This window comes from Simochromis diagramma, unplaced genomic scaffold, assembly GCF_900408965.1.
Source record: "Simochromis diagramma unplaced genomic scaffold, fSimDia1.1 OVJJ01000336.1, whole genome shotgun sequence".
Lineage (NCBI taxonomy): Eukaryota > Metazoa > Chordata > Actinopteri > Cichliformes > Cichlidae > Simochromis > Simochromis diagramma.
The window spans coordinates 216,487-243,795 of NW_024386968.1; the positions used below are offsets into that span (position 1 = coordinate 216,487).

The following is a 27,309-nucleotide window of genomic DNA, read 5'->3' on the forward strand; positions in this document are numbered from 1 at the left end:
ACCAGTTAGGCACTGCTTGCTTTTTCACAATGCTGGATTTAGCCAAAGGCTACTGGCACATTCGCTTGTCTCCAGAGTCTACAGAAAGAAACTGCCTTCTTCTCTTCATACAGATTGTACCAATTTATTACAAGGGCTGGGGGCTTTTAGTCCCAGCAGGTGAGCGGGGTTGACCAACGTGGACGAGGCTGACTAAAAGAGCCAGCCTGTGGATGTTGGCACATAAAGATAAAGTGAAAACTGCACCGTGAGCACAAACAGTGTCACAAGTCTAGAATGACCTGGACACTGAAATATCAGACTCTGTCTAGGATTATTAATAAGCAACCCATGCTTTATGCAGTTGGTTTCAGTTTGAACACTTACCCTTTGTGGAAAACACCCACAATAGCACCCACTAATCCAGAGATATCTTTTTCCTTTTCTGATAGAGAGGATTCTCCTTTTTTTTCTGTTATTGTTCCTTCAGCTTCCAATAGTTCCCAACCTAAGATTCCCACCAGCTCAGATCTTTCCAATGGTTTCTTCACTCTTAGGTCTTCCTCTGCTGTCCTCTCTATTTCAGATTTTCTGAGGACCCGAATATAAAGGATTTTAAAGCTTGGCTGTTAAAACTTAATTAGCACTAAAATTATAATATCATGAAATTCAACGTCATATTTGTTGTCAGTTTACCATGCAATCTAAATTTGCTGGCTGAAGCAATAAATGTTAGGCAAACACTAAATGCAAAAAACGCAAGAGCATCGGGCACGTCCACTTACCTATTATCTACATTAAGTTCTATGTTTTGCTTGGCACCAATTTTAAGTTTCTCTTCTGTTTAAAAGAAAAATCAAATGGATTAAAATGTATGGCAAAGAAAGATAACTCCGAGCTTTATATTAACATTACAAATGTCTCACCATATGAAAGTTCTGTGCTTGGACTGCTACCAGGTGCAAAAGAAACACCAGGATTTCCTGTGTCTTTGAGATATGACTCTGCATGAGGTAATTCTTGCAAGGTTTGCTTCTTAGTTGCAGGTGGCACAGGCATTGTTTTTGCAGTTGGATTCAGTTGCAAAATACTGGGGAACCCAGGAGTTTGAGTGAGTTTTGGACACGATGGAGCCATTGCTACCATGTTCTTAACTTCATCTTGCTTATGGTCTTGTTTTGCAGGGAAACTCTCCAATGCTATTTCTTTTATTGCGTAGGTTTTTAAACAAGATCTTGTTGAATGTTGCCACGGTTTGTATGTTCATAGATTCAGCACTATGCCTTCTGGCTGATGGAAAACCTGGGATGCATGAAACACATGGAGCAGAAGAGTTTAGGCTGACCATATTTGGTGATTTGTTTGTAATTTGAGCAGACGGAAAACCGGATGCTCTGGCTTTTTTGGGGCAAGACCCCACTTGTGCTATCATGTTTACGTTGAAGCAATCCGACTTGACCTGTTGAGTAAGTACCACAAACATTTCTGCCATTTTCTTCTGAGGTCTTGACAAAATTGATTTTGTTTCATTTAGCCAACCTGTGCTTGGTACTGGAGTCATGGATGCAAATCCCTTGATACTTGAAGCACTGGCACAGTAAGGTACAAAACTTATTCTGGATTTATTCTTGGAATTGTAATGGGGCGCAGACTGGAATCCAGGGATTCTGGAGTTTTCTGGGCAAGCTGGCGCCATTAAATGCATAATCTCTGCATTTTGATTTGGAACATCTTTAAGAAAAACTGTCTCCTTTGGATTTTTATGCATAGATCCATAAGTATATGGATCTAAAAGCCACTGGGATTTTAAGCCCACTTTGAGTGAGGCAAACCCTGGCAAACTTGATACTTGCGGGCAAGCGGGTAGGAAAGTTAGGATATTGTATTTAGTGACAGTAGGAAAGCCTGGAATCAATGATGATCTTGTACACGATGGAACTAAAGGAAGCATGTGGCTTGGTTTGTCTATGATCACTGGTGAGCAGATTATGCTAAGATGAGTATTCCTTTGTGGTCTGTGCATCAGTAAATCCGTTTCAGATGGCCATCCCACATTCAGATGTGATTCAATCGATGAAAATCCAGGTACAGCAGAAATTACTGGACACAAAGGAAGGAGGTTGACCATATTCAGGCCATGAATTTTGGGACATGGAACAGATGGGAAACCAGGAATACTTGAAACTTTGGGACAAGTTGGTACAAGGAAAACCATTAATTTCATTACTCTCTCATTACTTGTCATTTTGCTCTCTCTGTCCATCTGCTTGTCTTTCATTCTTGGTTCAAACAGTGGTTCCTTGCTTATTATCCAGTCTTTTGAATCATAATATGATGGAAATCCGGCTATTTGTGACAGTTTGGGGCATGAGCATGAAAGACTGACCATATCTGTCATATCTGCAACATTATACAATCTGGGATTTGGCACAGAGGGAAACCCAAAGATGCACGAATTCCTTGAGCAACTTTGTGCAAGAGAAACGATTCCATTCATGTTTTTAGGTATTTTATCGAGCTCCATTACTAACACGAGCTCCCTTTCAGACGGCTTCTCCCACAATGGTTGATGAATGGTGTTCCAGTTTTTGCTGTCAGCTTGTAATGATGGAAAACCAGCTATACTGGAGACAGTGGGGGAAGCTGGAAGGAGACTGAGCATTCTAGACTCATCACAGATTACTGTCGGTGCAAAAACAGATGGAAATCCTGGGACAGAAGCTTCTTTTGGACAAATCGAGGCAAAGGTTGACATTACCTTCATTTCACCATGGTCAAGGCTATATTCAGTCATTATGAGGTTGAGTTTCGCTTGTTTTACTGCTAAAGGTTTAAAATCTGTTATCCAGTTTTTGCTGAAAGGATTCTCCAATAATGAGGGAATGCCTTCAATTAGAGAGATTTTTGGACAAGAACCTAAAATGCTGTTTTTAGCCAATCCACACTTTACTATAGTAGATTGTGGAATCACATGGTCATGTCTGTTATTGAGGAATGCTCTGGACATGTTGGCGTCAAAACTCCCGGTTCTTGAATTCCATCCTTCTCTCTTAGTAACACTTCTCTTTCAGTCATGGCACTAAATTCTTGTTGTGACATCTTTGATCTGCTATCAATAACAGATTCTGAGCCAGGTATGCTGCATACATCTGGACCAAAGTGATTTGTATAACTGTATTGAGACACAGATGGGAATCCTGGATTTCTAGCCTTCCTGGGGCAAGAGCGTGCCAGTGAAACCATTTCCTTCTTTTCACTTTCATTCTTCTCTAATGAAGATGGTGGTAATATTCGCTGTATTTGAGATTGTTTCTTCCAGATTAGCTTTCGATCAACACGCCACTGTTTTTCATAATCTGGTGGCATTTTGGATGGCATGCCAGCAATGTTTGTCAACCTGGAACAGGTCCCCAAAAAATTAACCTGTTTATAGCCAGTTTCAGGCGCCACACAACTTTGCACACATTGTGCACTAGGCTGGCAAACATTTTTATCTATTTCTAGATATACGTCTCCTTCTGGGTGAAGAGCAAGTTCTGTGGTTGCAATTTCAAAATCTTTTGATGACTTTTTCCAAGTAGATTCATTGTGCACAAGGGATTCAGTTGTTTGTTCAGAAGTAGTAGGAAATCCAAATGTGCTGCTGATGGTTGGGCCAGGCAACAGTATCCCAGCTTTTCTATTTGTCTCCATCTGCGTGTCAGCCATTTCTTTCATCATCTCACTGTCTTTCTGTGGTGCTTTTCTAATTTCCTCTGTAGTCACCTTTGGTAGCTCTTCCCACAGAATGATCCTGTCTGCAGGATAACTTTCTGTAGTCATTTTTGGTAGCTCTTCCCATTGAATGGTGCTACTATTTGGAGGTTTTTGTAGTTGCTGTTCAGCGTTATTTACTTGGGTTTGGGATAGTGGTTTTGCAGCACCAATCGAACATGTTGACTGCAGTAAAACCACGTTTTCATCACTAAAGAAAAGGTAAATACAAAGTCACAGTCAATACTCTACAGTCAAGGAGGAGGATGCCACAATAATATAATAAATATATTAAATCATTTTATTAAAGATCAATGCAATTCAAGTTCATAATCTTCATAATAATACAGTGAAACTCTGGTACAGGGTTACGGTCACTGTGAAGTAGATATAAATCTTTTAAAATCATTTTAAAATTTTTTTTTTTAAATAACACGCTTGAATAAAGCACTGTTACTACTCTTTGTTCCTTTAATAACTTCATAATGTCATGCATGGTATTCGACAAATGCATTTCACAACAAGCAGTCCAGTACTAAGACACCACACTCAAGAACTGCACCCCACAAACAAAGCACCAAGTCACAACATTTTGCTGATGATGATTCCACAGCGACTGTGCAACTTTTTTTTTTCATTTCTTCTGACTTTGTTGCAATGCATAGTCTTTGATTACTTTTTAATTTGCTTTATATTCAGTGCTTTTAGCTGCAACCAGTGTTGCTCAGTAACATCACTATTGTTGGAACAGTGACAATAACAACAACTGAAGCTCATCTCATAAAAGAGCATAATTAATGGCATCCAGAGCAGAGGTCAGGTATCACGCTCACATACACTTACCTGCTCTCACTGTTTCACTGTTCCTAGCATACCAGTAATACCATAATCTGACGTAATGGCAACCAGTGACTCTGAAAGTGACTTCAGTGATCTCAGCTCCTTTGGCAACACTCTCTCTCCTTTGTAACTTTAACTTACTTTATATTTTTAGCAACCACAAAAAAGTTCAAAACTACACAACTGATGCAAACTACAAATAAGAATTCTGCCAGCTGGTGTTTAGCTGTAACAATGTATCACATCACTGCATCACAATGCAAAGCAAGGGACTAGCAATCACACATAGTGGCCTGTCAGGAATTGAGTGCCACATTTTACAAATCACATTTCTAAAAGCAGAATCAAAAAGCAGAAGTTTTCAAAAACTCACCCAGAAACATCAAACAGGGAACTCAAACACTGTTTTTAAAGCAACAGCTTCATCTTCTTAACATGGAATCTAAAATAAGATCTAAAATCTGATTGGTCTGGCCTTTTCTCATAACTTTCCAACCCTGTTCAGTTGAGATGATGGTTGATTGACTTGAATTTCAGCAGCCTTGATGGGAAAGGTTCATGACTTCTTATGCAGCTTGATTAGAGACAATATATCAGGCGTAACTCGACTTGACAGAAGCCTTACTAAAGAAATGTTCTTTCAGTGGATGTTGTTGACTGTTTCCTTGAGGTGGATGTAGCTGCTCTGAGGTAGAGCAGGTCATCTACTAAGGTTAAGGAAGGTTAGTGGTTTGATCCCAGGCTGCTCCAGTCTGCACGCCAAATATCTTTGGGCAAGATACAAACTCCAAGTTGCTCTCCGATGCATCCATCTTTCCAAAGCATGCCACGCATTCTGTGAATTTTTTCGGGACTGAAATAGCATGGGGTGGTTTTATATATTGTAATAAAAAATTGCATTTTTGCAATTAGTGCAAACTCAAAAAAAATTTATTGCACTAATTTTTGCAATTAGTGCAATTTATTTTCTTGATCTCGAGGCTGTTTTGTTCATTCTTTCTTGTAGACCGCGTTGTTGCTCAGTAAATACATGTTCTTCTTACAATTATGACACTATTATCATTTATTAAAAGCAACACTTCCTGAGTCAAGTTAAACATTATGTAATAATAAATAAATAAATACTTTTTTTCTATTCCCCACCAGAATCATCTTCCTGTGTAACTCTTTACAGTTCAGGTGCTATTTTTAAATCACTTAAACTTTACAAGTTTTACCTCCTCTCGTAAAGTTGAATACTTGCAGAAAATAAACTAAATGTGTGTTTTTTCGGTGCAAGATTTCCCGTTGACGATCGCTGCTCATGTGAGTCTCTGAGCTTTCAGCAGGTTATTTGATGAATACATCGTTCCCAGGCCAAAAAGGAAAATCTCAGTTGCGCGGTGAGACCACGAGCATGATCGTTGTTTATTTCAAAATTCACTGGTTTGTGTTTCCTAAATTTGTCTCACATGGACAACAGTGAAACTGTTGCATAGCATGCCAGCATGTCATTTTGTTACACTGAAAAATTGGGGATTTGTTGGTCACACAAACACAATCTTTGCACACCTCACTACTCAGATTTGTTTCACTGTGACTTTGTTAAAAAATGAAAATCCAATCAAAAGTTCTGACAAAGCACAAACGGAGAGAACATAACTTCCAGACAATGTCGTTACACAGCAGCTTCAAATAAAGTGGCTCAGAATTACATGAGAATATAACCTTAAAGAGGAAAAAAAGTGTTTTTCATTTTTATAGGCCAATTAAACAAGGATAACTACACCTCATGAAGTACTCTCGAAACTACAGTTTGATAGAACCATAAGCAAAAATGTTGTGATGTGGGAACGTGGATTATTGTTAGACGATCGTGAAAACACAGCAAATGTTCAGAAGTGCCAAACTCAAGCAGCCTGCAGGAACAACTTACCCTGCTGATGCTTTGGCAGCGTCGAGTCCACACGCTGTATCTCTTTTCTTCTCTGAAGCTCTGACCTGCTCTGACCTTTGGATGGCTGGGCCTCCAGGGTTAGAGGCTAATAACATACAGTTCAGAAAGTTAGCCGTGCAGTCCGTACTGTAGGCCTTACCCCACTGAATGCTGACTTGATGCTTACCTGTGGGTGCTGTGCACTGGTTATCCTCTTCATTCAGGGTGCTCAGCTGTCTTTTGAACTCTAATAAGAAGGAAAAGCAGAGATACGATTTTACAAATCAAGCTAAAAAACGAGGTTCATGTGCCATCACGCTAGCATAGCAGCTACACTCTTTTCTGTGCTGAACCTAACCATGTGCATGTACCTGCATCATGTTCACAGACTGAAAGAGAAGGAAACACATGAGCAGAGGAAAGATGTAGAGAAGGTGAGGCGGTCTCTAATGCAGATGTGACCTGAGGTTTCCAAAAAGAAACATATCCAGACCCTCCGCTGGGTTTCTCATCTAAAGGCTGAGCAGTGGGCAGAGAAGATGAAGCTGACAGGACAGAAAACAAGAAGGGAAAAACAGAGACGAATGAAAGAAAAGTACAGCAAGCAGCCTCTGATCAACATGGCAGAGTACTGGTCTGGGTTTAAAGTAGAGCAGAATTACATGGCATCTCTAGTCTCTGCTTTTTCTGCAGAAGTGCAGCTTGTCCAGGATCACTGACAAAGGGATGCAGAGACGTAGGAGAGTGGGCCAGCTGTGCTAGAGGGACCTGAGATTTAGGAGGCCTCCATTCAGTCTGCCAGGAAGCTGGAAAACAAAGGGGAAAACATGGGAGGACAGAGTAAGGAAAAACCAAAGGTAAAGGTCAAGTAAAGGGTGTGGAAAATATCTGCTTGGTCTACACTTTAATCTCTGTCCCTTTACCTGACTCTGGGGAAAACGGTAGACTTGTAGGTTTGATATGGGCAGACCCCATATCAGACTCTAGCAGAGGTGGGGCAAGCTTTTCAGAGGTGGAGCAGGCTTTGAGAGCAGGACGTGGCGGAGGTATAGGGAAAGAGCTGAGTAGAGCTGAGGATGATGATGAGGAAACAGAGGAAAAAGAAGGACCACTCTGCTCTCTACGTGCACTAGGACAGGCTGAGAAAAGAAAAGACAAGACAAGAAAAGAAAAGAAAAGAAAAGAAAAGAAGAGAAAAGAAGAGAAAAGAAGAGAAAAGAAAAGAAAAGAAAAGAAAAGAAAAGTTATCGCTGCATTATTGTGATAATCAAGACAGCAAACTTTTCACATGTGAAAATATACAAGGGAAGCTTACCTGTGCATGCAGAGTACTACATATAACATCGGCTGCATGACACACTACTTTGTGTAAAACACTACAATTGGCAGCAGTTTGACAATTTTCCAAGGATACATTTAGTTTTAGTATTTAACATATGAAAGTATTTATTCTGCAGTTATTTTCAAAGCTATGACATCAGAGCTCTGTCAGTGCTTAATGTAATGGTCTGTTCTCAAAATAGATTCAGATCAGTAAGTCTCATTCTCAATATGAAAACTATACTTCTAATGATGGGTCCACACAGGACAGTGACCAGCAGTGACATGGGGCCAGAGGCCACTGAGACAGGAACAGCCAGCGCCAGTGGGTCAACTTTAACACTTTAACCACCAACCAACATGCTCGGCTTCCCTCTATCACATCTCAAGACCAAACTGGTTTCATCATAGGAAGACATGGATTCTTTGTTTGGAATATTGTGCACGCTTCCCTCTCTCAGGCAGAGATCATCCTGTGTCTCGATGCACAGAAAGCCTTCCACCAGGTAGAATGGGATTGTTTACATTACAGCCTTTCTAAATGCAGGTTTGGTGAATGCTTTCTATCATCTATAAAAGTATTATACTCATCTCCTTTGGCATCTCTGCAAACCATACAAGATAAATCCCCCTGTTTTGTTCTCTTCAGTCTTTGCTTCATTTACCCAGCTGGAACAACAGCTGATCAGCTATGATCTCACAGGTAACCAGATTTTTAAGTATCTTCAGATTAGACATTTTGCCCGATCTAACCCGATCGATTTCTCACATCAAACACCAAAAACTCTGCTCGACAATATAACAGAGGACCTTGGATTGTTACGAGGGGGAAAGAAAAGAAACTGAAAATCTGCTCGATCACCTGCTGAGAAAAAGAAACAGCACAGCAGGGAAACCACAGCACCAACCAACATGAGCATCAGTTACAGTGAGCAATAAATATCCAGTGTTACTGAGCAGCATACAGAGCTAATAATGCATGATATGTTTAGACCACGATAGTGTGTGTGTGTGTGTGTGTGTGTGTGTGTGTGTGTGTGTGTGTGTGTGTGTGTGTGTGTGTGTGTGTGTGTGTGTGTGTGTGTGTGTGTGAGCTTGTATTCAGCAGGTTTCTCCGTGTAAGTTTCTGTGACAAAGTGGTTAGGCACGAACTCATTTACCACTTGTCCCTTAAACAAATTGATAACTTATTTCCTTGTTAATTTACAGTTAGCCATAATGCTTTAATTTAGACATTGCTGGTGTAACTTTGTTTGACACACTATCCTGGGTTTGTTTGTGGTAGCAGTAGTTACATCTATTATATCCATGCATATGTTTCTAAAGCAAACACTACTAACCATCAGGTCATTTGAATTTTCTTCTGTTCACAGGCAAATGTCCGGTAAATTATGTTTCTTCATGTTGCTTTGGTTATAATTACCATGTTTGTCCATGTATTCAGGTCCTATATTTAAGACGGGTATATGGGAAGGGCCGCTGAGTACTTCCTGTTTATACCCACATAGCAAAGTTGGCATGGCCCTGATCTGGCCCACACAATGTGCTTACACATGGCCCACATGCCGCAAAGAATGACGGCCCTTTGGTGGCCCCGATCTGGTTTGCCAGAGGTGGCCCACATAGGGGCCAGCACAAAGGCCAGTTGCAGACAGACTGCTGGCCCAGATGTCAGCCTAAAGTGTACCTTAATCAAGCCATGTAATAACAACTTGTGCCGGAACATAATAGTGCAAAAGTAACATGACGAAACTCTGTTGAGACAGTGAATGGCCTGATTCTTATATAGCGCTTTTTTACTCTCCCAGATTACTCAAAGTGCTCTATACAACATGTCACATTCACCCAATCACACGCTTTCTCTGAACCGAGCGCTTCCTAACTGCATTCATTCACATTCACACTCTTGACATGCAGACTGGAGGAGCCAGGGGTCGAACCACCAACCTTCCAATCAGTAGGTGATCTGCTCTACTTCCTGAGCTACAGCCACCCGGTGGGGACGATGAGTAAACCGTCACTAGGTTTTGGATAAAGTGTAAACTCACAAACCTGTCAAACCTGTATTTGAAACGTTGGCTACCATAGCAGTATAGTATTGCAACAAGGCATTTGGGTCTTCTAACTAAAATAGGAAAACAGGAACATAAACAGCGCCATCATTGCCAGACCTGGCCCACATCTGGTTGACATACACCCTGCCATGACACCAGTCAGTCAGAAGTGCCAGCTTGATGCCGGATCCGGGCCAGACCTGTTTTTTATGAGCATGCCATCACATAAACAATGCCATCTACGCCAGGCCTGGCCCATATCTAGATGACATACATCTTATCATGCCAGAAGTCAGCCAGCAGTGCCAGCTTGATACCAGCTCCGGGCCAGACCTGCTTGCTATGTGGGTATAGGGTCATGAGGTCATTAATTGCATCACTGGGTGTAACCAAATGAAGGTTTTTTTCATTTTGTATTGATTATTTTCTTTAAAGTAGCCTTTTGAGTTGTATTTCATGCAGTGTTTTACTTTTCAAACCATTTAGCTGAGTAAATGAGTTTGTCAATTTCATGCATAATCTTATTCCTGTTCTTTGTTTGGAATTGTATTGTTTGGTCCGACCTATTTGTTTCGATGGTAGAGACTAACGAGGTTCAGGTGTGGGTAAAGTCCTGTATAAAGCAAGTGGGATTTTTTCCTACCAGGTTGATTGTTTTATGGAGATGCCAGAAATAAAGTATACTTAAAAGAAGCTTAAATAGTCTGCTGATGCTGTTTACTTATCACCTTCCTTGCTGCTTACGTTATGCTACTTCACAGTGTCTAATAATGGGCGTGGGGAGCTAGAGGGCAAGGGAACTCAGTCCTGAGTTAAACCTTTCTCAATTCCAAGACAAGAAGCAACTGCGAAGATAGCCAGGATAGCATTGGCTGGATAGGACAGCACATCCATGAAATGGTTACCCAGGCAACCTAAGACAGGAACATCAGCTGAACACCAACTAAAGCAACAAAGCAAAGTATCACTTCCTGTGTGGACCCACCTTTAGTTTACCTGTTGCTATCAGATTTTATTTCCTTTATACATTTTATGGTATGTTTGCTTAAATGGATGTTTTTCCCTGAAGTGCAGCATTAGCCTAAATACATAAATACCAGTTTACATGATGCATCTACTCTAATGTCAATACGAACAGAGCAGAACGGGATTCCTTGCAAACAGCTTTGTTTTGGAAAAAACAAAGCTGTTTGCAAGGAATTTGAGGATTGAGGGAGATAGAAAGATGGATCAGAGGGTAAAGGGGAATTTTGAAGAAATTAAAGAGAGGAAACCTTGGGCCTTCAAGCCTTCAGTTGAAGAGGAGCCAAAATGGAAGCTTTGGGGCCTTTGAGGAGCTGAAATGTCCACGAGACGCCAGCAGAACATGTCCAGGAAGAGAAAAGGGAGCAGTGTGAAGATAAAAGACAAATAACGAGAGCAAGTGAAAATATGCAGACTGTTAACTACGCTACAACCAGAAGACAGGATTCACAGCGTTTATGAAAATGCACATGAGAGGTGAAGGAGAGAGTGCAGGCAGTGGAGATGAGTTTGATGGCAGGAGTAACCTACAGCCTCACCTCAGTTGTTGCAGCATTAGCTATAACAATGACTTCTAGCATTATAACAGGATATAATGAGAAAGAAATATCAACAGTGAGCTGCAGTTTTATCCTAACTTTACTAAGAATAGGTGTAAATCCATGAACATACACTCCTTTAACAGAAAGTGCTTCAGCTCTGCAACTGGTGCAACAGATGCATGGATGCATTAAATCAAATGCAGATAATCCCTTTAAAAATGGGCTCTCAGGGTCAAAGAGAAGAAAGGGAAGCACACAAAACTAGTAACATCTGTTGACGAGTACCTGATCCAACAGTGTGCTGGAAGATTTTGGGGAGTACAGGAAGGTGAGAGTGTGCAAAGGCTGGCAACGAGTAGGCATCGGGAGAGGGCCGAGCTTGCTGGGTAGTGCTCGGTGGTTGTGCGTGGGTTTGCAATGAGAAAGATGGAACAGATGGATCAGGGACTGGCAGTGACAGTAGAGGATAAGATGGTGCTGAAAAGGTGGAAGAAATGCCAGAAGACCTTTTCCTATCAGTCTCTGAGGTCACTGAGTGAAAGATATGACATGCACAGGGATAAGGGAGAAGATGGAAAATAAAGAAATGAAATAAAGGTCAGCGGGAAACAGGAAACAAGCAGAAATGTAAAAACATAATGACATGTGTACTCCCAAACTCCCAAACTGGCTCTAATAAATAAAAAGGTCAGGTTGGACACTGATTTTACCCAATAAATCAGTTTTAGGCCAAACCTTTAGGTCAAATTAATGTAACTCTTGTTCCAGTGGCGCAATCGAAAAATTGCAATGGTTTCTAAAAGCACCAACTCTGTGCTTTTCAGTGATATTAAGATCAGTATGGTCCTCCCAGGCAAGGCGCCACATCCAGATCTTGTCAAATAACACAGAAAACAACAAAAACAAAACAAATTTTAAAAAAACACAATAAAAAGAACCAAAATGCCTTTAAAATGTTTGTTTTCTGCAGAGCTCAATCACACTGACTCTCTCTTCTTTCAACCAAACTTTAATGCAGCACCATGCCTGGCATTACCGTAATGACTCTAATAAAACTGAAAAGCACAAAATCGCTGCTTTTAGGAAGCTTTGGAATTTTTTCATTTGAGCAAATGTTTCAGGAGTTACAGATGTTTTAAAAAAACATTAGAAAATGCACGGCGACAGGTTAGGCTTTAGATCAGGGCTGTCAAACTCCAGTCCTCGAGGGATGTTGCAGCAGTGACACATGAAAAGGTTTCAGGACACCGGCCCTCGAGGACTGGAGTTTGACACCCTGGTTTAGAGGGTTAAAGTAAAGTCGCAGATGCACATATGAAAGTGGGTTTTTGTGTTATTTTTAAGAAAACATATGTGAGTGTGGAAAGTGGAAGAGAGGAACTGAAAGGAGGAAGAGAAATGATAATAAATTCACAGAAGTGAGAATTACCTGTGGGGCCTAATTCAACTACAGGCCTCCAGGCCAGATCATGAACTCTTTCAGTGGGGGAAGCAGAGGCTTTTGTATGAAGAAAGAAAACAGCAGGCAGAGTGATTAAAAGAATGGAAAGCACATTTTATATAGGAAACCAAAAAGGAAGCAGCAACAGTTAAGGAATATAAGTTCAAAGAGAAACAGAATAGAGAGAAGGGGCATAATTTCCTCCCTCCAACATGAGTCTAAGCTAAAAACAGTTTCTAAAATGCTTCGTTCATGTGGCATTGATTCCATATCTACCAGAAACAGAACAAATCTGTTTGGAAGTGCCATGAAAAACATATGAGCCCTTTTCAAGATTTCTTAGTTTTTTCATATTTGTTGTTACGAATCAAGAAAATTTTAATATCAGACAAAGATAAGGAGAATAAATACAAAATACAGTGCAACACAATAAAGTTACGATTTCATTATTGGAACAAAGCCATCCAAACCTACCTGGCCTTCTGTTAAAAAGTAATTGCTGCCTTTATTAAATCATGAATTAACTGCCTCCAAACCTAATAACTGCTCGTGCCACCCTTGGCAGCAAGAACTACAATCAAGTGTTTGCAATAACTGGCAACAAGTCTTTCACATCGCTGTGGAGGAATTCTGGCTCACTTCCTTGCAGAGTTCAGACTTTTAGCAGATTGTTTTTTTAGTCATTCAGAGGTGGACTTGCTGGTGTGTTTTTCAGATCATAGTCCTGCTGCATAATTTGAGTATGCTTGACTTTCCTGCCCTGAACTGGAGATTATTTGATTTTCTGGATTCATGGTTCCATCGATCATAGTAATCTCTGCTGGTACAGAAGCTTGAAAGCAGCTCCAGACCATCCCAGTACCACCTCCATGTCTGACTGTTGGTATCATGTTCTTTTTATTAAATATAACACTATATTTAGAGTTTTAGTAGTCAAACCTTCCAAAAAGTTAATCTTTTGTCTCATCAGGTCAGAGAATATTTTCTTAAAAGTCTTGGAGGTCATTCAAGTAGTTTTTTGGCTAATGTGAGACGAGTCGTTGAGGTCTTTGGGGTCAGAAGTGGTTTTTGCCTTAGAACTGTCTCATGGGCTGAGGCAGGTGAGGCCTGCAGTTCTTTAGATGCTGTTCTGGATTCTGTTAAGGCCACCTGAATGAGTCGTGATGGTGCACTTAGAGTAATGTTGTTGTTATAGGCCGGCCACTCCAAAGAAGGATCGCCTCTGTTGGTTGGCTGGATTCCCAAACCCTTAGAAATGGCTTTGAAACCCTTTCCAGACTGATAGAAGTCAATGACTACGTTGCTCAGCTGTTCTCCAGTTTCTTTCAGTCATGGCATGAAGTCCATTTTTTTCTGGTCAGCATCACTTTGTCACGCAGGTTCTAGTCAAGTGATTTCTTGATTCCTAGGTCTGGCAGATATCATATCTCACAGTACAATAATATTGAATGGGTTGCATTGTTGTATTTTGTCATGTTTCTCAGGTCTTTGTCTGAATTTCTACGAACATTATTGCTAAGGATTGTCTTATTGCATTGGAGTCACACTGGGTTAAATATGTACACTTGGGTTTTAAGGGGTATTTATTATTTTCTTCTTTTTTTGGGTTGTATGGAAGCCCCAAACGCAATTTCATTGTTCTTGACAATGACAATAAATAAATACTATACTATACTAAGGCCTGAGTGTCACGATATCTTACAGCATCCTGCCATGACGCTGCGGGGCGACAGTGGCTCAGGGGGTTGGGACGCGTATCTGTAACCGGAAGGTCGCCGGTTCGATCCCCGGGCTCTCTGTCCTGGTCGTTGTGTCCTTGGACAAGACACTTTACCCTACCGCCTACTGGTGTTGGCCAGAGGGGCTGATGGCGCGATATGGCAGCCTTGCTTCTGTCAGTCTGCCCCAGGGCAGCTGTGGCTACAACCGTAGTTTGCCTCCACCAGTGTATGAATGCGAGAGTGAATAAATAGTGGCATTGTAAACCGCTTTGGGTGCCTTGAAAAGCGCTATATAAATCCAATCCATTATTATTATTTGTCTCTAACCATCGGGAACCTTCACGTTAACTTTTATCGAGTGGAAAAAACTTAGCATTAATTCTGCAGCTTCACTGTGTTTATGTTATGGTAGCATAGCTGTGTCGCTAGCGGTCACGTAGCACATCATTATATACCAGCTAGCCCAACTTCAGTAACCCTACAAACGTCACTGCTGTTTAGTTTTCTGTCTTCAGTTATGTTGGAAGTGATAGCAGAGCTGTACGTTTGAATTTTGTCAAAAATCTCTCAGTCAGAACATGCTATATCATGTTTAGGTGGAAGCTAGCGAGCTAACTTCCTGCTAACTTCTAACTCTGTTAAATGTAACTAATCCTGTTTTCATGGATGCCTGGGTGTTAAAATTAATTGTTACACCTGGTAAAGCAGCAATGCTGATCATTTTATTAAAGATGAAAGATTTTAGACAGTTTTTAACTCTCAGTGATGCCGCAGTGTTTGTTTGACTTTGGGACCTGAACTGGACGGAGTTTAGGACCCAGATTACTCTACGAGGCTCCTGCCTACGGTGGCCGTAACAATCCATCAAGCGGTGCAGCCTCATAGCTTAGCAAAGTCGTACTAAAACATTTTTTGACAGATTTTTGAGCGCCGTGTACCCCATAAAAGCAATTCGAGGTCAGTAAGCGCAACCAGAATTCATACATAAGGCGCACTGTCGATTTTTGAGAAAATTAAAGGATTTTAAGTGTGCATTATAGGGCGGAAAATATGGTATACAGAAGAAAAGAATATATCGCGATATATATCGTTACCACACGTGCTTCAAATTATACCACAATATGGATTTTAGGCCATATCGCCCAGCCTTAAATGGGAGTACCTACTTGTTCACACCGGGCAGGTAGATCTCCTTACTTTTTAATAAATGATTCATCATTTAAAAGCTGAATTTTATATTTATTCAGGTCATCTTTGTCTAATCCCAAAAAGTTCATTCTGGTTATCTGGACGTCACATTTTCAGTGGGAGAAACATTTCGTCACTCAAACATGCAAAGAAACCCAGAAGAAATCAAGAAGGGGACAAATACTTGTTCATGGCACTGTATGTATTAATTCTGGTCTTTTTAGGTAGATATTTGCACTTCAAATCCAATATTTCTAGCTGCAAATTTTAAAACCTAAAAAGCGCAGGCATGCATTGACTCTTGTAGCTGAAAATATTACAAAAACAAAAATCACTTGTAGAACTATCTAAGACTACCTCAGGTATTTATCCTGATTCATCAGACCAGACCACCCTATTTCATTGTCTCATCATCTAGTTCAGGCCTTTTAGGTACTTCTGCTGGTGAACATGTACCAGCACTCTGACCAGTACATATCCATGCAGTCCCATATGCAGCAAACACAGAGCCTGAACTTTTGGAGATGATATAACTGTTATCTAGCCATCATATCTGGGCCTCATCATTACATTTACTATCTGTAGGCACCTACTAAATGTGTGACACAGGTAAACCACAAGACATCGTTTATCTTCCAGGCTTTGCTTTTACCTAAAAGTTGAGTATTTTGTCTTCTGTCATTTTTAGCCTGGTTGAATCAGTGCACAGGTATCCTCACAAGTCTTACCTGTAACATAAGTAACTTGTCCTGTTCCAAAGTTTGACCTTCTCTCTTCGCTGACTTCATCGTCGCTGTCATTAAAGTCATCCAGATTACCAATATCATTCTGTTTTATGCTCATAAGACTGGCCAAACTCTGCATGTCCTCATCTCTGTGATAAAAGAAAGAAATCAGCAGACATCACTACCTTTATCCAGCTCCACTAATATTGTCACATACCTAACAGAAAGTTTTAGATTCAATGCAAAGCTGCTGATGTCACACTGGATGTTACACAAACTGCTGATCTGAGCGTGCTGTGCTCAAATGTCCAGATACAAATTTAACCCAACAGATTTTTATAGACCAAATACGGCCATAATCCACCCAATAAAACCTCAACAACTTGGACATTACGTTGGAAATCTGCAGAGAAAAGTAATCCTCACTGCTCCTGGAACGTCATAAAAAATAATAAATAAAAATGCTTCTTGACTTACGTGGCCTTGCCTTCTCTGAGAAAGATGCACGACAAGTTGAGCTTCAGTGTGGCTTCCACCACTTTCACAGAGAGTGGTTTGAGCGTCAGTGTTAAATCGTACTGAGCTGGTGTGGCACTTGCATACTTCTTCATATTGACATCAGCTGATGCCAGCACTTTTTTACATCCTTTTGTCTCCTGATTAAAAAAAAATAGAGTTCAAGTTTGAATGCACACACATTCATTAATCCCAAAGATAATTAGTCACCACTCAAAAACAACACAACTCAAGGTCTAACCACAGTATGACATAACATAACATTGCCCCCGCCATCTTTTTACTCAAAGTATTTTTATTGAGTGATCAATACTAACAAACCCCACAGAAGTTAGCTGCAACACCACTGAGCTTCACGTTCCCATTAACACAGACACACATCAGACCTCGATGGAATAAGCAAGTCAGTTAGTCAGCAGGAACATCCTGAAGGTTAGGTTAAGGTTAGAGAAGTTTGTCAGAAAAAGACCCCAGATTTGATCAAATGTGCCCTTTTGGTTCTGGATGGAGCAGTGGATCTTTTCAAGACTGAGACACAACATGAGATCAGCCAATGATCGTGGGAGGGCGGGGCAGCAGCCTTCCACCTCAACAACATGGCACGCCTTTGCAGGAGGGAACCAAATGACAGCAGCCGACGTTTTGCCCCATTAATATACTGATCATCCTCACAAAAATTTGCCAAGGCAGGGCAAGTCCAAAACATGTGGATTAGTTTGGCATCATCAGACCTGCACCTGTTACAGCGAGGGTCTAAGATAGGATAGATTGTAGCTAATTTGGATTTAGATAAGTGGGCCCTGTGGACTTCTTTGAATTGCAGTAGGGAGTAGCACAGAGCGACGTGGAGTTTACCAAAGGAATAAATCCCAGATGACATCTGACATAGATATGTCCAACTTCCTCTGCCCCACCATCTTTGATAGGGGATTCTGTGTGCTTTGGATCCTAAGCTGTTCTGGTTCTACTTCGTACTTTTCTCGTCCCATCAGTTCGGTACTAGTTAGTCACATAATCATCTTGCCATTGCTACTCAGTATGGGTAGATATGGTGAGAGCATCTTCTAATTTAGTTTGTTGTTCTTCCATTTTGGTCCCGTGTCGTTACCACAGAACACCTCTATGTCCTATTAGCCAGGTAGCCAAGTTTCAGGCCCCAAGTGTTTATGATCATACCACAATATGAAAGCTAGCGCAAACAGATCAGACTTACATTCTCAATAACAAAAGTCCATTCTTTGTCTTCAAACTCCTCTGCAGTCGGTTCCTGTCAGAGCATAAATAATTAGCTGAATGACATATTATTATATATTATATTCCCCATCTATAATCCATATAATTAATCAGCTCCATACCTTGAAGAGTGTGACTGTGATATCTAAACTCTCTGGAACCTGCCAAACCACCAAGCCTCTGTAGGGGTTCTGGATTCCTGGCTGCCAGCTGTGCAGCTGACAGAACAGAAACAGGGAGCATCAAGAAAAGGCTGCAAATCACTAAAGAGGATTATATCAGTCCAAAATGGAAAATGTGGTACGTTTTAATTGCTATGCAAATTGGATGTGCAGCCTTCATGTACTAGGTCAAAATATTTAGTAATGACTAATCCCAATGTAAAAACTACACCATCTGTCAGATGCTCACGTAGAAGCACTGGTTTTATATTATGACAAGTCAAATTTTGTTCTTAAGTAGCGCTGGCACAACTAGCTCCTTTCAGTGCTTTGTAAAGATGCTCGTTTGTTTCTCCTTTTATTACCTTTGTGCTGTGACGTCTGCTCCTTCTGATCCACACCACTCTCAGTTTGTCCGGTTGCCTGAATAACAGCAGATCGTATGTTGTATTTTACTGTATTTTACTGATTTTACTGTGTCTGGCAGCATACAATGAGTATATTACAGCAACAACTAAAATCCTTTTTCAACACAGACACTGTCTTACACACAGATAAACAAGTTAACCAGTTTCTGAATGAAAGTTTGACTTTCACTTCAGCCAGGCCGTAGATTTTCTTCTCCAGCTTCATGTTGGTAACAAGTCCCAGGCTGTATGTGAAATCTATTTTTTACAACAGACACTGACTCTGTTGTGAGCAGAAACACTGACATGTTTTGCCTGTGTCATTGCAATCTGTGTGGCAATGATGATGGCATCTACGATTTGGTCAGACCTTGTGTAAAACACACAAGGACACACACACACACACACATACATGCCAAACACACAGAGGACAAAGACAAAAGGGGAACCTAAATGGACAAGAAACTGAAACATACAAGTGCAATCCCAAAAGTAAGGACTCCCGCATCGACCGAAATGGGGATAGAAAGATAAACAGGTCGTGCCCGTGTCATAGTTGCTCACCGCCGCCGCCGCACAATCTTTCAAATGTTCTTTCAACTTTGGGAACAGGTGAAGTCCAGACTGTAGGGTGGATGGGTGATGAAGTTTCAACCAAAGTTTTGCAACAGAGCGACAGTTTGACGGGCGACGTGTGGATGCGCGGTGTTGTGGAGAATGCTTACGCTCTTGCTCAGCATTCGTCTTCTCCAGTTCAGAAATGCCCTTCTGAGTTTTTCCAGTGTTTCACAGTACCAGCCATCAAAGTCAACCAACAAAACCCCCTTTTAGTCCCAAAACACAGCTGTGCACTGTGCGTAAGCATCGTCCACGACACCACACGTCCACACGTCCACACGTCGCCTGTCAAACTGTCGCTCTGTTGCAAAACTTTGGTTGAAACTTCATCATCCACCCTACAGTCCAGACTTCACCTGTTCCCAAAGTTGAAAGAACATTTGTTCAGAAGGCGATTCTACAGCATCGGCGATGAGCAGCTATAACATGGGCATTGTAAAACTACCAGGCTGATGCTCAGTGGACTGAGGCATAGTTGCATTATCACAAACAGGCATGGTGCAGGAGAGAGTGTCTCCTTTGAGTGGACTGGTTCTTATACAGCACTTTAACACAACCTGTAGACTCGATCATTCGCAAAAGCACTTTTTTCTACGCTGTTTCCAATCTAACATTCAGTGGATGCATCGGAGAGTAACATGGAGTTAGTATCTTTCCTGAGGATTTGGCATGCAGACTGGAGCACCATCCAACCATCAACCTAGTTAGTAAGTGACCTGCTCTACCACCTGAGCTACACCCCTCAACCCTCAGTGAGCGACTAAGCCCATAAACTCATCAGAAAAGAGTTTACAAGGTCAAGGTTCAGGGCAGCTTTCCCATAGACATCTATGGGTTACGGTCAGGTAGGTTTGGTATACTTAAACAGGATGTTTTCAGGTTTAAGGCACCTTCATGTTCCTTTCAGTTTTCAGGCTGAAGCTGAGCCCATCGTTTCTACAGCCTGGGGTGAGACACATGCATGGGTGTGGGCGAATCATTTAAGCTTGTCATAAATGACATTTCTGTGGCATCACAATCATTGTACAAGTCTATCAGAAGAATGTTTTAAATATGGATCAGCTAGGCTGTATGCTCCTCAAACTGTGAAGCATCCTCTAATATGGTTACACTGTAACACTGCATTTTAAAATGAGGTCGTTATACATCATTCCTGGTACCTGTGAATGTTTTCTTTCAGGCGCTTTTGTCTCTACAAACCACTGAGTTACTCACCACCACAGGCCTGTACATTTATAGGTCAGCACAGAAACATGTCTGTTATAAATAGTGCAGCAGGTGTTGCTCTAAGCTCTGTGAAGCGTGTTGTCCATGTCTGTTCTCTGTCCGTTGCTTTCATTCTCACTCATCGCTCACAGTCTCTTACCAAAAGCAGCTGGTTAGTTGATCATTTGGGCAAGTGTTCAACAGTTTTCTGCTTTACTCACTGTATTTGTTTTTGATTTAGAGCAATTTGGTTAAGCTTTATGACAACTTGACAACTTGTAGTTCTGGGAATCTATTAGTTATGATCAAAATAGTTTTCATCAAAGCCAAATCAGTCCAGTTTTGGGTGTTTACATGATGAATCTGCCTATAAAAAAACATTTATTGAGATCATTTTAGTCGGAGGTCAAACTGAAGCATGTTGTTAACTCTTGTTGCAAATTAGACAGTGTGACTGGGTGGTAGACGACCTCGGGGTCACATCTGGCCCTTTAGTTGTCTGCGTGCATATCTGCATGTTCAATGTCCTGTTGTCAAGTCGTTGTCTGGTTCTCACTGTACATGTCACTTCCTGTCTTACTTTGAAGGTGCCTCGTCTCATGCGTCTGATTGGCCCCAGCTGTGTTTCCCCCCGTTTCTCGTTCCCTCGTTATCCTTGTATACTTCAGCCCTTCGTTTCACTCTGTCCGTTGTCGCGACCTCCTTCATTTCCCTGCTGTGTGTTCTGCCTGCCTGATTGGTTCAGGCGTCGTCCCAGTTTACTTAGTTTTATATTTCACAGCTGTGTCTTCTAAAATAAAGTCCTGTCTGTGAGTCTGCAGTGGGATCCTATCCTGCCTGCTTCACACAGCAATTCATGACCCTGACATCAACAAATACACAGATTCTCCTTCAGCCCCCTTTCACTGGTCTGAATTGGCCCGATGTTTTCAGAAAGAAATACAGACGTATGTAAACCCTCTGCTTACTACATTACTCACTCCTTCACTGAGTGTCCTCGATCTGAGCTGCTAATCTGCATTACTCCTGGTATAAAACTGGTTACTATTGACATGAACTGGCTGCATCTTTGTCCTACAGACATGACCAAACATTTTAGCAGTGACACAAAGTTTGTTTCTTATGCACTTTGCTGCTTCAGTTTTTGTTTCAAATAACAAGAAGAAGAAGAAGAAGAAGAAGAAGAAGAAGAAGAAGAAGAAGAAGAAATGTACAATTATAGATCATAAGTTTCAAAAACTTTTTGCTGGGAAAGAAATAAAAGTTTAGTTTTAGTCGTGGTGTCAAAATCTTTGTCACCGTTTTAGCTTTGACATTTAACTTATTTCAGTGTTAAACTTTTGTGTGTGGTTTTATTTCTCCGGTGAATATCGGCTTTGATCTAATTCTCTTGGCATGAAATCCAGAAAAGAAAATCCTATGGGACAAAATAAGGGATGCTTAAAACCACCTCGGGCACTCTGACCTCAGAGATTCCTTCAGAGCCCAAAAAGAAAGGACGTGATTACATGATAATTACCTTTTACAGTGTGCTGTCATTAGATTTCCAGTAACGCTGCCTTAACAGACACCACTGACCCCAGTACAGAGCATGCAAAATGTGGCAAATCTCTCTAAACTACCACCAAGCACAAACAGTGTGAAAGGAAGGCCGGCCAAAATACAAGCCAGGGCCAGAAGACTGAAAACACATGTTGACTGAACAATGACTAACGCCAGTGGAATTAAAGGAACTCCTACATGCCGAACCTAAAACAGCAGCTCTAAAGCTAAGCACAATATCCTCTGTATACATAAACTGGAAATGGCCAAGAGGAACATGTTTCAAGCTTGTCCTGAACACTGAAAACCAGACTAATCATCCAATCTGTTCACGAGAAGAGAAATGCCGAGCAAATACCAAGATTTTAGATGTTTTCTGGAAGAGGCCAATGGGGACTGATGGTTCATCCATGAAGATGTCTCTGGCTCATAGAGTCAGTTATAGATCTACCTCCTAAAGAATTTTCTTCACTTTGCAAAATATTGTAGTTTTTCTTAAAGAATTTGGCAATCATCCTCCTAATCATGTACTCCTTTATACTCCTTTATTCTCATACTCAAGTTCAACATCTGGGATCAGGTCCAAATATCTGATCTGATTAATCTGTCGTGGAATAATGAGAGAAAAAAAGGTCCTTATCTTGCCAAAACAAAACTTTTAGTGACTGGGCCAGTCGGCTTTTTGGGTTCATTTAAGGCCCCGTCTCTCACTGGTAGACTCATTTAATAATTCTGTTATTTAGACTTGTGCACCACTACATGCTGATGTTTCACAATCACAACAACAGTGGTCAGTTATATTGTAAGGTAAAGACCCTCCACCCTATAATAATAGTCAGATGACACTAAATAGTAACAGTGGGAAGGAAACAAACTCCCTTTTAACAGGAAGAACCCTTCAGCAGCATCAGGCTCAGGGAGGGACAGCTACCAGCTAACAGCCAGGACTCACTGGAGGTGAAAGGAGGGAGACAGGACAAAAGCAAGCCAGCCCTTGCAGCCTACGTCTATTGCAGCATAACTAAGGGAGGATTCAGGGTCACCTGGTCCAGCCCTAACTATATGCTTTAGCAAAAAGGAAAGTTTGAAGCCTAATCTTAAAAGTAGAGATAGTGTCTGTCTCCTGAATCCAAACTAGAAGCTGGTTCCACAGAAGAGGGGCCTGAAAACTGAAGGCTCTGCCTCCCATTCTACTTTTAAATACTCTAGGAACAACAAGTAGGCCTGCAGAGCGAGAGCGAAGCGCTCTAATAGGGTGATATGGTACTACAAGGTCATTAAGATAAGATGGGGCCTGATTATTTAAGACCTTGTATGTGAGGAGCAGGATTTTGAATTCTGGATTTAACAGGAAGCCAATGAAGGGAAGCCAAAACAGGAGAAATCTGCTCTCTCTTTCTAGTCCCTGTCAGGACTCTTGCTGCAGCATTTTGGATCAACTGAAGGCTTTTCAGGGAGTTTTAAGCCTTTAAAAAAAAATTTAAGGACAAACGGCCATAATTCATATTTGTTTTTGCTTAATTCTTAATTGCCAATATATATAATCAGTGTGTGGGTGTGACACCAAGGAGCCACTAATCTGAGAGAATGTCTGACTTTATAAATGTATGATTAAATAAAAGAAAATGTATTGAGTATTCAGTTTTAAAGAAAAACAGCAAAAGAAAGTATTCCTGTAACTGGATTAAAATCATGACAGAGAGGTTGTATAAACTAATGGAACATGAGGAGAAATATGCGACTGAATGTTCATATACAATGAAACTTTCTATGGTAAGAATAACATGGAAAAAAAGAAACTGTAATGAAGTGATTTTAACTTTTAAAGTTAGTTTTAAATCATGAAAACTCAGACAGACAGGGAGAGGATGATGAGGTACGGGTGGACAGTGATCCCAGAGGTGAGACCAGACGTTATCTTAGACGATGTGACGTAAAAAGGGGGGAGAAAGGAGGAGCAGGTATAAAAGCTTTGTGCAGAATAGATAAGAAGAGCAGGTCAGAAGATTGGACCTAAGATGTTCACAGCTGGAAGCTCCTCCTCGTGCCTGGGTGTGCCCATCTCTCCAACCTCCTTCTTCACAAGGATCCAAACAAGCTCAGCATTAGCTTACAATGGGTTCATTAGACACATGTAACTGAGGTGATTTGATTAATATTTTCTGATTAGTGTTATTTGGTTCTGTTTTTGTTTTGCTCCTATTATATTGCTTTAATAAAATATCCTTCGTTAAATGGTTTTAATTGTGGGCCTTTACAAAGGGACTAGTAAAGTATTCATCTACATCACCATGAATGACTCTTACAGGTTAATCCAGCCCTCCTCAGTCTTCCAGGACGCTAAATTTAACCCAGTTAGTTACCAAGTGCACCAATCTAGAGGGGAGCTGCAGTAACAAACGGGCTGCTGGCAGCTGGGCCTGTACCGGCTCTGTCACAGGAAGAAGGGTAGGCATTCGGGGCTTTTCAGGCAGTTAGTACTGGGCTAATCCCCACACCCAGTAGCTCCATCTAAGCACTGCTTACTGGGTAAGACTCACAGCACCAGAGATTGGGGTTGGTTTTTTCCCTCTACAAATAAAACAAGCTTTTTTACACTGACTCTTTGGAGATGTTTTGAGCTAAAGGATGATTGGAGATCGACCTGCAATTAGCTAAGACAGCTGAGGCTAGTGATGGCTGTTTGAGTAACGCTGCCATCATAGGCCTGTGGTTCGTAGGTGATGATTGAGACAGATTAATCATATTTTAAAATTGAAGCACTAATTTATGGTAGGACATATTATAGCAGTCTTGAAGTAATTGGTTTTAATAGACACATGACGATTACTGAGGTTAATGCAGTAGGATCAGTCAGACAAAGACTAAATAAATATAAATAGTATTGAAAGTAGCTGAACATATTATATATCTGTGATCAGTTATTTTTTCTCTAATTGTTAAAATGTTATTAGTAAAGAAATTAGTGAATTCAATACTTTCTTCAATTAATGATGAGGAGTGAGATGTCACAGCTTTACTGAGGGCTTTTAAATAGAGCAACAAACTATCTTTCCTGGGAAAATGAAGGTATTCTAAATTAGTGAGATGCTACTTCATCTCAAGGTGCATGTTTGAGAGTTATACCATGGAGTCTACTTCATGGTATAAGAGCTCCAGAGTGTGATTAAAGTGGTGGCTGATTTCTTATACAGCCCAGCCTCACAAAATGTGACCAGTTAGTGTAAAGTCAGCTGGTGGTGGCCCAGCACTCACCCAGAATCACATTATGAGCCACAAAAACACAAGTGTTTGAATCTGGTTAAAGCGCTACTTTACTGGAACAACTAACTGTTTGCCTTCATAAAAAGGTTTCCTCGTGTTTTTAACTCCTCCCAACAGTTATTGCAGACCTGGGCCTGCCACAGATTTCTTATAAGAGGGGAAGTTTTTATCCATGACCTCAGTGTCCAGAAGTCTACTTTCAGCCACTGATGACGGCGTAGATGCTTCATCCTTCCACCAGCACACGTGACACCAGCAGTGACACTAAACTGCACCACCACTCACTCCCACAGCCACGACAGTTTTTTGGCTTGACCCGTTGCCATGGTTATTAGGATGCCGCATGGTAACAATTACAGTTCTCTTATCAAGAAAACAAACACGGAAGTAATGGGGCGGGCTCTCTCTGCAGCAAAACAAAGCTTTTAGCGTTTATTTTTTCTGAACATTAAAACCTGAGGTATTGTGCCGACGACCTGTAATTACACGGAGTAATTGTATTAAGTCTGTCAATAAGACGTTAATGCGCAGTGATAAATACGCCGGCTCGTGTAAACTGAGTGTGGATGATACACTTAGTTTCACAGGCTTTACTCGCCGAAATGAGAAGTTCACACGCCTGACCGGAGTTTGGCATCACTCTCTCCGTCAGCCTCTTTAACGCTCAGACAGCACACCACGGAGCAGTGCCGGGGTGCGCAACAAATCCACAGTTATCAAATGCTGACAAATATAAGAATTATATCACTCACCATTTATTTGTACATTCTATGATCAGCTCTTGAAACGAAGCCGCAAACTGGAATTTCGACGCCTTCTTTCCTACCCGCTGGAGCCGTTTCCAAACCGAAGTCATGCTCGACCCTGTCACACACGCTGAAGTTAAATTACACGGAGGGCAGGCGTGTCCCCTCTTCCGTGTTCCTTCACCGGGGAGTGGATGGGAGACTCCACCTGCCTCGATGACAGATCCTCACCAGTGCTCGCTCCGTAGACACGGTACAAAACAAATACTCCGGTCACATATCGTGAAGTTAACGCGGACAAACCGGAACCCCTCGTCACTGGGACTTTCAAAATAAAATCAGATGTCTCTTCCAACTTCCACCCATCAACAAAGGAGGAAGTTTACAGTTTAAATCTCATCGTGAGCATTTAAAACAAAGGTTTTAACAAAAGTAATGATACATTTTCCACTAGAATGCTTATATTTTGGCACAAATACATAAATAAATAAGAGGAAGTCAAAGGAGAGCGTCACAGGGCGAGCAGCCAAAGCACACAGAAGAGCCCCACCCAGTGTTTACACTGTGGTTTCACTGCTAATCACACTGCCAGTAAAAGTTTGGACACACCTTTTTATTTAATGTTTTTTCTTTATTTTCATGAATGTTTACGCTGTAGATTCTCACTGAAGGCATCAAAACTATGAATAAACACATGAAATTCTGTAGTAAACACGAAAAGTGTGAAATAACTCAAAACATGTTTGATATTTCAGATTCTTCCAAACAGCCTTTGCTTTGATTCCTGCTTTGCTCACTCTTGGCGTTCTCTCCATGAGCTTCATGAGGTCGTCTCCTGAAATGGTTTCCAACAGTCTTGAAGGAGTTCCCAGAGATGCTGAGCACTTGTTGGTCCTTTGCCTTCACTCTGAGCTCCACCTCATCCCAAACCATCTCCACTGGGTTTAGGTCAGGTGACTGTGGAGGCCAGGCCATCTGGTCAGCACTCCATCACTCTCCTTCTTGGTCAAACAGCCCTGACACAGCCTGGAGGTGTGTTTGGAAAACAAATGATGGTCCAACTAAAGACAAACTGGATGGGATGCATGTGGCTGCAGGATGCTGTGGTAGCCATG

General features: G+C 41.2%; 1 protein-coding gene across 12 annotated transcripts in view; it reads right to left on the reverse strand.

Annotated features, from left to right (window-relative positions):
- Positions 1 to 27,105, reverse strand: part of ehbp1l1a (EH domain binding protein 1-like 1a) — a 43,738-nt gene extending 16,633 nt beyond the window's left edge. Inside the window, exons 1-17 of one of the 12 annotated variants that reach the window (XR_005696844.1) lie at positions 26,201 to 26,518; positions 18,777 to 18,834; positions 18,373 to 18,468; positions 18,231 to 18,284; positions 16,979 to 17,157; positions 16,505 to 16,650; positions 12,856 to 12,924; positions 11,712 to 11,957; positions 11,136 to 11,198; positions 7,411 to 7,626; positions 7,150 to 7,293; positions 6,859 to 7,032; positions 6,675 to 6,734; positions 6,488 to 6,593; positions 906 to 3,943; positions 765 to 819; positions 367 to 570 (exon numbers count right to left, since the gene is read on the reverse strand). Coding sequence is in view for 10 of the 12 variants with exons in the window: in XM_040038702.1 (XP_039894636.1) it covers positions 6,488 to 6,593; positions 6,675 to 6,734; positions 6,859 to 7,032; positions 7,150 to 7,293; positions 7,411 to 7,626; positions 11,136 to 11,198; positions 11,712 to 11,957; positions 12,856 to 12,924; positions 16,505 to 16,650; positions 16,979 to 17,157; positions 18,231 to 18,284; positions 18,373 to 18,468; positions 18,777 to 18,834; positions 26,201 to 26,304 (1,715 nt within the window). In the remaining 2 variants the exon portion in view is untranslated. Of the gene's footprint in view, positions 1 to 366; positions 571 to 764; positions 820 to 905; positions 3,944 to 6,487; positions 6,594 to 6,674; positions 6,735 to 6,858; positions 7,033 to 7,149; positions 7,294 to 7,410; positions 7,627 to 11,135; positions 11,199 to 11,711; positions 11,958 to 12,855; positions 12,925 to 16,504; positions 16,651 to 16,978; positions 17,158 to 18,230; positions 18,285 to 18,372; positions 18,469 to 18,776; positions 18,835 to 26,200; positions 26,519 to 27,100 lie in introns of those variants that run through there. The other 11 variants (XM_040038702.1, XM_040038701.1, XM_040038703.1 and 8 more) reach the window with 11 other exon arrangements.
- Between the last annotated feature and the right edge of the window lie 204 nt (positions 27,106 to 27,309).